Below are 12,850 nucleotides of genomic sequence, written 5' to 3'. Positions count from 1 at the left end.
AGAAAGAAAGAAAGAAAGGAAGGAAGAAAGAAAGGAAGAAAGAAAGGAAGAAAGAGAGAGAGAAAAAAAAGAAAGAGAAAGAGAGAAAAAGAAAAGAAAAGAAAAGAAAAGAAAAGAAAAGAAAAGAAAAGAAAAGAAAAGAAAAGAAAAGAAAAGAAAAGGGATTGATGAGTAAATTTAGTTGTTTTGTTGGTGGTTGTTTTTGAGACAGGTAGATCTGACTGTCCTGGAACTCACTCTGTAGACCAGGCTGACCTCAAATTCAGAGATCCACCTGCCTCTGCCTCCCAAGTGCTGAGATTCAAGGTATATACCACTGTGCCTGGTTAAAGCAGTTAACATAGACCTGCCAGATCAGTAGCATTCCTATGAAAGTATCACTGGGCATTTCAGAGCTGGTAGCAATTGCTACCAAGTCACAAAAAGGTGTGTTAGTCTAGTGTAGTTCAAGTGTAGTAGAACACTCACCAGACAGGAGAATCTTAGTTTTAGGGCCAGCCTGGACTACCCACTGAGTAAGGCTGCCTCATACCTAGAAAGCTGGGTAGTGGGGGTGGGGTGGTAAAGAGTGAATACTGAGAACAAGGGTTGGCTAGTTCTTGGCTCTTAAAAAAATAGGAAGCCTCAAGGAAAGAGGTGGTCCATGCTTTTAATCTCAGCACTCAGGAGGTTGAGGCAAGTAGTTCTCTGTGAGTTTGAGACCAGCCAAACCTTTATTCTACATAATGAATTCCAGGACAGCCAGGGATATGGATATGGGGAGGGGGAGAGAGGGAGAGAGAGATTGCAGCCAAGCCTCACAGCCTGAGCCCATATAGTAGGAGAACTGACTCTAGCAAGTTGTTGACCTCTGACTACATGTCATATCGTGGCTGTGATGTGAGCTCTCTACACACACACACACACACTGCCCATGTATCCAAGCATCCACACAAAGCAAAAAAAAATTGGGAAGCTGTCATAATTCAAAAATATGTTGTTCTTATGTATATAACAAAAGCAGGTAACACTATCTGTTTTAACACCTTTCCTTGTATTTGTCTAGATGAATCTCTGGTCACTTCAATCCACAGAAACAAGCACAAAATATTAAAAGTGGGAGGGCAGGGTGGCCCAAAACAAAAATGAAATAAAATAAAATGTGGATTAATATTCTGGTAGAAAAGCATATAAAATTCAGAAAGTGTCAGGGATGGTATATAGAGGTGAGAATGGTAGAAAAGTGTATGTATCTAAAAATAGGGCAAAAAATTAAAAATGAGTACCTACTAAAAAGAAATAAAAACTAAAGTTGCCTCTTTACCAAAATTGAGACATATGTAACAGACAGTTAAATCACATTGATATGGGCAATCTAAGTCAATGCTATTATAATCTGTATGCACTCTAGAATTACTACCCCAAATAACAGTGATACTGCCTGCGGTCTGAAAACATACTGAACAGATGCCGTGTTAAACAATGCCAACTTGTAAACTATAAGATGTTTTCTCTAACAGTAACAAAATACTAACAAATAACAAAATATCTAAATAGGGTTCTGCTTTAGACGTTTTCTTTCCTAATCATGCCTAGGCCACAGTGCTTCCCTCCACCCTTCTTTCTTCGTTCCCTTCTAAAGTTCCCAGGCCCACACTTCTCAGCACAGCACACTGCCAGCACCTAGATAGTCAAGAGGAGGTAGGAAGAGAAGGTGTTTGAAAAAAAGCTAATTCTTCCAAACTAATTATTCAGTTTTAGAATTCCTATTTCAACTAGAGTTGAAGCCACAGAATAGAATGGGTGTTTCTCGTACTTCAGACTTAAAAAGAATGAAAAGAGAAACAACACTCCTGGTTATCACTTAAGGTAAATATAGTCTGAAATCTTCTCTTAAACACAGTACTCCATTGACTAAGTCTGGAACTTCTATCCTAAACTCTACACCTTAAGAAGGTGAATTCTCAATTGTTTGCCCAAATGACTTTGATTTGTAAAGTTAGTAGATTAAAAGCAATCAAGGCATAACCATGTAATTTAAAACCACAGGAAAGAATTTCATTCAAGGACTCCCACTTCTAAATGCCATTCCTTTAAGCTCATTCTTTCTTTCCTTTCTTTCTTTCCTTTCCTTTCCTTTCCTTTCCTTTCCTTTCCTTTCCTTTCCTTTCTTTTAAAACAAACAAACTTTCTGGGTTTAACACCAAATATTGCCAGCATTTTGTAGTCTCAAGGTAAACTATACCTATATTCAAAGTAATTACACTTGGAATTCATTTCAAAGTGAACTTCTAAATTAGAGTCCATCAGAGTTTCATAGGAGAAAAATCACAACACACTTCTGGGAAAATGACTGGGTTTGGGTTTGAAGAAAGCCAATTTTACTCAGCATCATTGGATAAAAGTTATTTAAGATCTATAGTATATGTTATACACTCATGCCCCAATATGGTCTTCTAAAATGACACATAAATTATTTTCCATGACACAATCAACATAGACAACTGCTGCTTTAATATACAATTTTCTAACATATTTACAAGTTTAAAAAGCAGACTTCTTTCACTTTCCCATGCCACACACACTGAAAACAAAAAAAAATCTTAAATTCTAACTTTGGTATAACCTTTAAAACAGGTTAACTTTTCCTGTCACTCATACAAACAGCTATTACACTTCACTATACCCAGAATAAATCAGTATCTTTCAAACTCTCAAAATCCATCATTTTTATGCTGACAGGAAAAACAATCTATTAACCTGCCCCTGTGCTATTGGTCGACATAAGATTTGGGAACCAACTCCAGGTCCCACACTATCTGCTTATCAAAGAAAAATAGATTCAAGGCTTAGAAATATTATCCCATTTGTCTTTTAAACCATGAGGGTTTTTTTTTTCCTGATTTCTTTAGTAAACCCTAGATTTTCCTGGTTTACTAGAAATAGCCAGGTTGAAATTCGTTTGTGAGATCTGATATACTCCAAGATATCAGCAGTTTACTAATTTCAAAAATGTCCCTCAAGGAGTCTGGCTCTAAAGGGTAAAAAGACTCCACTGGAATCTAATACTTATATTCGTCCAGACTAAATCGAAAGATTTTCAGATTTCATTTGGAGAGACCACCAGTTTTCAGGCTTAAAGCCACATCATGAGCCTCCTCAATGCCTATCATAAATCATACAGACAGCAATCACAGAAGTACAACCATTACAAAACAATTCCCTTCATCCAAATTAAATCCATTAGACCTACTCATATAATCTACACATTGTCAAATTACAATATAATGAAGTTGTGTAGCTCCATAATTCCAGTAAAACAGACAGTAACTTAGAGTTCTTGAAACAGAAAAGGATCACCAGCACCTCAACTAATGTTATCAACTGTACGTACAGCTAGGCATCCTGGGCACTACTATAATAATAATTCAACCTCACTATGATTAGTGCTACTGACAAAGGGAATCTTTCACTCAGGTGAAAGGGAAATACAAAGTATGGGCTGTGCTCCTGAAATGACTAGCTCATTGCTTATATCTTAAATATAGATTTACCACACAAATAACATTTCACAGCAGTTGAGTATGACCCAGAATGTTCTAAATTTCCCACAAAAGACTATAAATGTTAACTACTATTAGAACAAAACAAAACCGCTCCAGTTAGGAGAGAAAATCTTTTTAATCTTAGAAGATTTGAGCAAGCAAACCAAGGGATATGTGGTTTTACTTCATGAATGTGATTTTCAGACTCACTTAAAACCATGTTTAAGTAAATATCCTCTCACTATAAAGATCAATTAAGAAGCCTGGGTATTAAAAACTAGTTTTAATTTTTTTAATTGTCTTTTATATTTATCAATCACTAGCTAACAGTGTACGCTTGATAGAGCAAACAGTTACGGACACTAACATCCAGACAATAACCACACTCACTACAGCATTAGAACCTTAAGGTAGTAGGTACAAAAAAACTGCTTTTTTCTTCAAGACTTTGGTAAAAAGTAACTGGCATGCTATCAATTTTTCCCTTTCCCTCTTAATTGCCCCATACAAAACAGGAAACTTCATTTCTTCATACCAGCATCATCCGGTTTGCACAGAGGCTAGGTTCATGGCTTCACTGAGCACACTGAGTACAGTTTCATCTCAAATGGAGATAACAGTAACTAACTCCTAAGAGTCCTTCCAAAGAGTAAGATGAGATTCAAGCCTGAACAGTTAGGTGCCCAATCAATACTAAATATCATTGTTGGAAAATGGAAATACACCCTAAAAGTTAACACAGGCAGTTCAATTCCCTCTAAAAATGCAAAGATAACATACCCAGCCCATAATCATGCATAGATTTAATAGCTCTTTTGTATTTAGATGGAAACAATGGAAGTTAAACTCAATTGTTTCATTGCTAAATATATTACATACTAGGCCCAACTAAAAAGCAAATAAATTTTCTATATTAAATTCCTACCTTCCTTCAGAGAGCTCAAAACCATTTTACATCCATTCCTACCACCTCCTTTCTTTACCCCCTTTCCAAAGAAGCCTATCTATATGCTTGACGGTCTCATCTCCCTCCTTTAAAAGCCTGATAGGATGGACTCCCAAGAAATAATCCAACCGCTGACAATTCTCAGTACCTAGTCTTATACAACACCCTGCTCAGTCACCTCCAAGAAATTTCCCCACCCCCAGATAAAATTAAGCCCTTTATGCTCCCAAAGCATTTTGGGTACACATATACTCCAACACCTACCTTGTAATTAACTGATGTGACTCCCCCAATAGGCTGAGTTGAACAAAGACAGATGTGGTTGGTGACAGGTTCAATTCTAGCACAGTACCTGGCATATATTAGGTGCTCAAGAAAAGCTTTACCTAGATAGATTCTCTAACTCAGTGTCATCTCTCTTTGGATGACCCACCTCGAAATATAAACGTAAGGCTTTCAGTTGGGCAGGCCAGTACCATGGACTGCTGCACCAGATAACCTACTCAATGGCTTCTCCCACTCAGTTCCCCAGAACCCAAACTAACTGAACACAATTGTATCCATAAGAATCTGTGGGAATTTCCAGCATACTACAATGGGATTGCTGGAAAATCCATAAATGTGAGCTTCTTACTGGGGTGGTGGGAGACACCCACCAACATTCTTCCCTGGGTAACTTTAGTGGAAATATTTTAAAAACATGACTGGAAAGGGCTCAAGAGCCTAAGGATGTGAGGAAAGCCAGTTAACTCTTAATTCCTGAAAAAAAAAAAAAAATAGCAGCCCCTGATAAGAATGAGGAAGAAGACAGGAGTCAGGGTTGGCCACTCTACTTCAATAAATAAAATCTTTTTAAAAACTCCCTATGACCCCAAAGAAAAGGCCAGCACACCATGTCTAAATGAGCAACTCAGCACCTTTCCTCAGGACAAGCACACTAAACTGTGTCTCAAAAAAAAAATCCAAAAGACAAAAAACTACCTTGCCACAATAGGAAGTTCTGGTCACTAATACTCTTAATTTTTTTTTTTAAAGAAAATATGCTCAAGTCCAACACTCACACTAGATGACACACAGACAACCTGAAAACTTTTTTAAAGGGAGTTATCTTTGCAAACAGCACAACTTGGGAAAACAATCCCAAAATACAAAGAACTCCACAAAAGATGGCTTTAGTTTCAAGAACTGTAACTGCTATCATAAACATCTCACCATTTAAAAAATAAAGGGACTAAAAACAAAAAACAAAACAAAAAAACCCATAAAACCCTTAGCTGCCTAAGGGAATCTTTCGTTCTGGAATCACAAAAATTAAAAAAGAAGAAGAAAGCAAGCAAACATGAAGCAGAAAGCAAGTAACTTCCAAAATAAAGTTCTATTAAGAAAAAATAAAGAGAATTTCGTCCCTAAGCCTTCCTTCTCTGGTGAGGTCTGTGATTTATATGGCTCTGCTCTGCAGAAAGCTCTTTCTGGACAGCTCAAGGAAGGAGCTGAGGGAGGGAGAGAAAGACACAGGCACAGAAAGAGGAGAGAGAAAAAGAAAATGGCGCAGAGACTAAGTCCCGACCGTCGACAAGGCGACTTTCCCGGGAAGAATCCCGGCGGAGAAAGGCCGCCCGAGACCCAGCGACGGTCGATACGGGGTCTCCGGTGCCCCCTCTGGAGAAGGCCGTGATCTGGGGGTGCTGAGACCCCGGGAAAGGGGGTCCAGAGGCGGCCCGATGGGAACAATGGGGCCGGTGAGCGAGGAGCCGGGACTTAGTCTCTGGGACGCCATGTCTGTCCTCTGCCCGGCTCCGGCCCGGCGCGGGGGAGGCAGCAAGCGGCGTGTGGGGACACTTGGGGCGGGGCGGGGGGCACACTCACCATTCAATCGGAAATCCGCTTCGATCTGAGGAAAGAAAAGGAGGGAAGATGAAACAACCGGCACATGAAGCCCCGGGGCGGCGGACGAGAGCGCGCGGCCGGGGGCCGGGGCTCGGGCCCACCCGGCGCCCCGGAACCCAGAGGCCCGTGAATGGCCTACCCGGGGCTGCCATCCCCCCATCCCCAAACTCCAACTTGACGGCTCCGCCCGGGGCCCGGCCATCCAAGCGACTCCAACGGGCCGCCCCTCACCGCAGACTCGGGCCTGTCAACCCGGCGCGGCCGGCCGGGACTGGAGCCGGGGCCCGGGCCGGGGCCGAGCCGGGGCCGAGCCGGGCCCGAGCAGCTGGGGGCGAGGCGGGGGCTGGCGGGTCGCACCTGGGAGTCGTTGTGGAGATGGTCCCCGCTCATGTCGGCCGGCGTGCGAACGCTGCGGGCTCAGAGGCAGCGCGGGGGAAGAGAGGCGGACGGCAGGGACGGCCTGAGCGGGCGGAAGGAGCTCCTGATAAGCACTAACAGAGGGCGACAGCAGCCACGGGCCCGAGACTCCCGGGACAGTTGAGGAGGCAGCGACGCGGCTGACAGACTGCCGGGCGGGCGGACAGCGAGAACAGACCCCAGCAGTTGTGTAACAGCCTAAGTTCGCATTTCCCCTTACTGCGCCTGCGCGGCCGCTTTTAAATGAGACGTCGTCGTCGACGTCAGCGCTCGTGGAAAGAGGCTGAGGGTTGCGGCGGGTCTCTTAGAGGTCCGGGAGACAGAGCCGGTTTTACCTCGCAAGTTCCACCCCTTTATTAGCATACGGACTTAACTCCGCCCACTCTATGCTTTCTGCCTTGCTACGGGACTGGCGTTCTCAGAGGCGGGACACCGGCTCTAGGCAGCGCGCAGGCGCAGCGTGGACACCGCCTCTGGACCTTGGACACTCGGGCGGCCACGTGGTAGGCCTTTAAAGGCCGCGGCGGGACCCAGCTAGGCTGGCCAGGGACCGTGTCTCCAGCTTCTGCTTCTCTAGAGCCAGACAAGTTTGATCCGCACGTACCATGGCTGCCCCGATCTTAGTTCACCAGCAGCCATAAGGCACTTAGCTGGAGTCTCCTCACAGCCTTTGTCCAGACTTCTGGAATACTTCACATCCATTTATTTATTTATTTATTTATTCTTTTTTTTTTTTTGGGGGGGGGGTTCGAGACAGGGTTTCTCTGTGTAGCCCTGGCTGTCCTGGAACTCACTCTGTAGACCAGGCTGGCCTCGAACTCAGAAATACGCCTGCCTCTGCCTCCCAAGTGCTGGGATTGAAGGCGTGTGCCTCCACCGCCCAGCACTTCACATCCATTTTAAAAAGTTATTTTTGTTTGTTTGTTTTTGTTTTTCGAGACAGGGTTTCTCTGTATAGCCCTGGCTGTCCTGGAGCTCACTTTGTAGACCAGGCTGGCCTCGAACTCAGAAATCCACCTGCCTCTGCCTCCCGAGTGCTGGGATTAAAGGCGTGTGCCACCTAATTTTTCAGTCAGGTTTAGCTCCAGTTTACAGTCAGTCATGTAGCCCTGTGTCACGAGTATCCTACTGCATTTGTTCTTTTTATAAACATTTATTTAGCACCTACTGTGAGACAGGAATTAGGTTGATGTGAGGGGGCTGATGTTCCAAATCAAAGGGAATTGGATCCTCCAGGTAAATGGATCCTGGTTCTAACCAGGACTGTACCCCGAGAGAACTTTATTTAGGGAACACCATACTATAAGGTCTGCCCTGACTCCTCACAGTCCTAGGTGTGGACCATCTACCACTACCAAACTGTCTTGAGGGAATAATGACATCAGCAATTGGATTTGCAAGAACATCCCAGGCTGAATTCATCTCCAGTCTGGCTCAATCCCCCTTAAGTTAAAATATAAATAAATTCGGAAAATGTTCATAAACATATTGAGTGATAAACACTTGGGATTAATTCTTGTGAATATTTCATAACTCAAGCCAGCTTGGCAGTGGTGGCACATGCCTTTAATCCCAACACTTGAGAGGCAGAGGCAGGCGGATTTCTGAGTTCGAGGCCAGCCTTGTCTACAGAGTGAGTTCCAGGACAGCCAGGGCTACTTAGAGAAACTGTCTCAAAAAAACAAAATGGAAGTGCTGCACACCTCTCTTCTTTATAACAGTTATCACAGTTGTTAAGTTACCCATATGGTAGCTAGTGACTTCTTGTCTGTCTCCTTTATATAATTCGAGGTCAGTGAGGGTAAGGACCTCTCCATCTTGTTCAGCACTTAGCCCCCAGGAATCAACAGGTCCTCTGACAGAAGAGTCCAATCAAAAAAGGCAAACAACAATGCAGTGGCTAAGAGTCCACACTTGGAAGTCAACTAGCCTATTTTTCAATTCTGCTTTCCTAAGCAGAATTTTCCTATTCTCCGTGACCTTGAACAAGTTGTTTAACCACTCTTTGAGTCCCAGTTTCTTCATCTGGACAACGGGACAACAGCGATAATTGTGTTTAATAGACAATCCCAAACAAACAAAAAGACTTTGTTTAAGGGCCTGTAGATAATATGTATCATTTGATGTTTAGGTCAGCCTGACTCCAACACTCTTTCTCCGCAGCATTTATGCCAGAGCCAGTTTTGCCTGGGTTAGTGTCTCCTCAATAGCCTTCCCATGTCAAAAGCAATCCCAGGCCACCAGGTGAAGCATTTGCCTCCCACCCATTTACAGCAGTTAGACTGAAATAATTCAGCCTTCAAGAAAAATAGTGCCTCTGCTTTAGCTTCCAGCCCCTGGTGACTTGGGATCATCGTCATTTGCTTTCCATGTCCCTCCCAGGAAGACCAGCTAGACACGGAAACAGAATGTAGGCCCCAGGATGATGTATCAAAGGTGGTATCGTAGGCCCAATCATGGCCACCCAACATCCCGCCATAGACTAAACACCTCTATCTATGTTTGTCTAGTGATGTCCACCTGGCCACTCTTTCTTCTCCAACCAATGATCCCACACATGGTCATAAGCACTTGAGAGGACTTTTGGCCCTACACAGACAGACTTTTACTTTTTTTACTGCTTTGTATCTATTTCAATGTGTATGACGGAAAACTCTTAACTACCACAGAAAACCCACAGTAATAACTGTTTAAGTTCAAGGGTTTTTTTTGTTTGTTTGTTTGTTTGTTTTAGATGCTGGGTGATTAATTTTAAATAAAAATATTCAGCTGGGCGTGGTAGCCCATACCTTTAATTAACTCACTACTCCACAGGCAGAAACAAGGGGATCTTTGTGAGTTTGAGGCCAGCCTAGCATAGTGAGTTTCAGGTTAACCAGGGTTACATAATGAGACTGCTTTTATTTTTAAAAAATCCAAGAATAGTACAGAGAGGGAATATAAGACATACTCCAGGAAGGTCAAAAGCAAATATATCAGGTATGGAAAATACTGTTTTAACTCAAGACTATTCACTGACGGACCACCTCAGCCTTTATAAAGTAACTAAAGATGATGTATGCCTGTCTCCAGAGCATAACTGGTAAAAGGCAGATGATTTGTAGATGTTACGCAAAAAGGAGCGCTCCACACACAAATACATCATTATGATTTAGAGTTAAACAGAGCTTTTCTTGGTGTCCTGTTTAGAATCTTCAATATGCTGATACCTGTATGATGCTTAAGTCTGCAGTGTCTCCAAAATACTTTTTTAAAATTTCCTTATGTTTTGCATGCATTGGTGTTTTGCCTGCCTGCATATCTGTGTGAGGGGTGCCAGATACCCTGGAACTGGAATTACAAACACTTGTGGTAGAATTGAGCCTGGGTTCTCTTGAAGAGTAGCCATGCTCTAAATAAACTACTGAGCTAGCTCTCCGACTCTCCTGCCTAAACAGGATCTCTCTCTCTCTCTCTCTCTCTCTCCCTTTCTCCTTCTTTTCTTCTCCTCTTCTTTCTTTTTTTTTCCCCCTTGGGAGTTTGGGTTCTTTTGGAGATTCGTTTGTTTGTTTATTTGTTTTGAGTTAGTCTATGGACCGGGCTATCCTCAGACTCAGAGATTTGTCTGCCTCTGCCTCTGCCTCTGCCTCTGCCTCTGCCTCTGCCTCTGCCTCTGCCTCTGCCTCTGCCTCTGCCTCTGCCTTCTCAGTGTTGGGACTGAAGGAATGCACCAGCATCAACCCTCCAAAATATCTTTAAGCCTAGAAAAACCTTTTTTCCCCCTCTCTTCTTTCTTCTCTCCTCTTTCCCCTCTCCTCACCCCCATCTCCTATCTGCTGCTTAAGACTTGGGCTCCTTTGGAATGAATGGACTCAGGACACTGGCTGCTACAGGCAGGTTTTATTAAAGTCTGGTTCAACTGTTGTCTTCCAGAATTATACACTTGTGATGATGCCTGAACAACTTCTGCTTTCCTAGGACTTTTCCCCAGACTCACAAGGTTCTGGAGGGACCATATGCACAGCCACAAATGTGCTGTGGTTCCTCTTTGACAGTTGTCACAAGTGGCCTACACTGAACCACTCAGATGGAATTTCTAGAGGCTTTAGAATTGAGAAGAAAGTAGCGTGGTTGTTCTTCTTGCTAATAGATCTGTACTATGTCACGTTAAGGAGCAGCATTTTGCCAAGGCCAGGGGAAGCTGGGAGAGGTTGAGGGGAGAGGGCAGGAGAGTGCTAACAGGCAGAGAGAAGACCTTAGTGAAGTTCAGGTCTGTGAATTCTGCCTCATTGCAATGCGAGATACCTTTTGGTACACTTAAATACATTGCTCCTTTTGCTTCTGAAAGCTATGTTGGGTCATGTGACTGATATTCAACTTCCATCTGGTTTCAAGCCAGGGAATCTCAAGGCCTCGGCTATACTTTTGTCCCACCCTGGGATCTTCATGGTTCAGATCCCAGATATCCCTCCTAACAGTTTTTAAAATATATTTGTTTTTACTAACTTTGTAACTTTGAGATAGGGTTTCATGAAGCCCAGGTTGGGCTTCAACTCATTATATAGCTGAGGCCAAACTTGAACTCTAGATCATTTGCCCCGAATCTCCTAAGTGCTGGATTTACTACTGGCATGCACTGCCTTGCCCAGCACTCCTGGTGGTCTCCTAGTCTTGGCTTCACTGCTTTCCTGACTACAGTTTTCTGGCAGTTTTCCCCTTGCCATAATGCCTTGCCTAGAGATCTAATGCCCTGTTAAGAGTTGGACACTCTCAAAATAGAACCTGCTTGGTGATCCATGGAAAACGTTCATGCTGTTGATCCCAGCAACCAGAAATGTCCTGCTGCCTTCTGCTACTACAGCAGCTGCTCAGCAAAAGTTGAAAATTGTCTGAATAAAAGGAAAGGCCGGTGGGAAAGCCCCAAGCCTTGAATAGCAGAGTGAGATTTAGGATCCTGCCATGTGGCTCAGGGAGTGGGGGATGGGGTGGGGAGGGGGTCTATTTGTGTGTTTCCATTATCTTTCTCATCCTGCCTCAACCACCCAAAGTACTGAGATTACAGGCCAAACCCTCTGTTGTCTTCCTTCCACAAGACACCCCCGTTGTGATAAGATTCTTGACTCATCCCACCATTACTCCCCAAGGAATGTGAGACTAGTTGATAGTATGAGGTAGATAAGGTCCTACGCTAAGCTGTGTAAATACAGATACAAACAAGATCTGATCTTCATTTTGGAAAAACTCTCAGTCTAATAATGAGAAAGTCACATCCCTCAACTGTTACCCTAAGATACAAGGAACAATAAGGGGAGAGGTGACAAACTACCAATTACTATGGAAACTCTGCAATGGAGGCACATCCAACTCATTAGGAAATGTTGGAGGGACAATATGGAGGTGGGGGGGGGGAACCTTCCAGTTCCATGTCATTTTTTGAGAGATGAGGAATGAAATATCTGAGAAAGAGAAGATAGTACAAGAAAAGCTGGCAAATGGCCAAGGCAGAGAGCTATGGGCATAAATGACTTTAGATCATGATGACAGATGAAGTCAGTGTAAGGCTGTGGCATAGATTGAGGCTGGGAAGGTGGGAAGGCCCTTCCCATAACCGTGGAGCTACAGCAAGGTGAGCTAGGTTTAAATGATATCTGAAAACCATTGAGTACCAGAGAATGGACAGCAGACAGTTCCAGGGAGCTGACAATGGAGAAGGGGAGGTTAGCTGGGAGACATACTGACCATTACACTAACCATAGCAGGCTAGTTGGAATGGGGATGGAGATGTGAGTTATAAAAGAGAAGACTTTGACCCATCTAGATTGGAACAGAGGGGATGGGAGTGACAGCAGCTTTTGCTGACTCTCCTCAAAGGGTATGCTGTCAGGAGGTCATTATCCCACTGCTGTTTGGGTCTAACTGCTTCTGGCTAGAGAAGCGGCAGGCAGCGCAAGGCAGAGGGGCAAGCCCCCGGATTCTGGAAAAACACCCAGAAATTCTGGGAGCTAGAGAAGCCCTGCACTGACTCAGCGTTTCTTCTCAGGAATGAAGGAGGGAAGAGAGGAGGGGGAGAGAGAGAGCGAGAGGGGGAGAGAGAGAG

General features: G+C 43.7%; 1 protein-coding gene across 1 annotated transcript in view; it reads right to left on the bottom strand.

Annotated features, from left to right (window-relative positions):
• Top1 (DNA topoisomerase I) overlaps positions 1 to 7,073 on the bottom strand; it is a gene marked incomplete at its 3' end in the record, with an annotated part of 78,471 nt that extends 71,398 nt beyond the window's left edge. The window contains exons 1-2 of the mRNA XM_029468575.1: positions 6,715 to 7,073; positions 6,337 to 6,361 (exon numbers count right to left, since the gene is read on the bottom strand). Of these exons, the coding sequence (XP_029324435.1) occupies positions 6,337 to 6,361; positions 6,715 to 6,747 (58 nt within the window). The remainder of the gene's footprint in view (positions 1 to 6,336; positions 6,362 to 6,714) is intronic.
• Between the last annotated feature and the right edge of the window lie 5,777 nt (positions 7,074 to 12,850).

Source organism: Mus caroli, chromosome 2 (assembly GCF_900094665.2).
Source record: "Mus caroli chromosome 2, CAROLI_EIJ_v1.1, whole genome shotgun sequence".
NCBI classification, from domain to species: Eukaryota; Metazoa; Chordata; class Mammalia; order Rodentia; family Muridae; genus Mus; species Mus caroli.
Note: the sequence above shows the minus strand (reverse complement) of the source record. Positions and strands in the feature narration are given on the sequence as shown.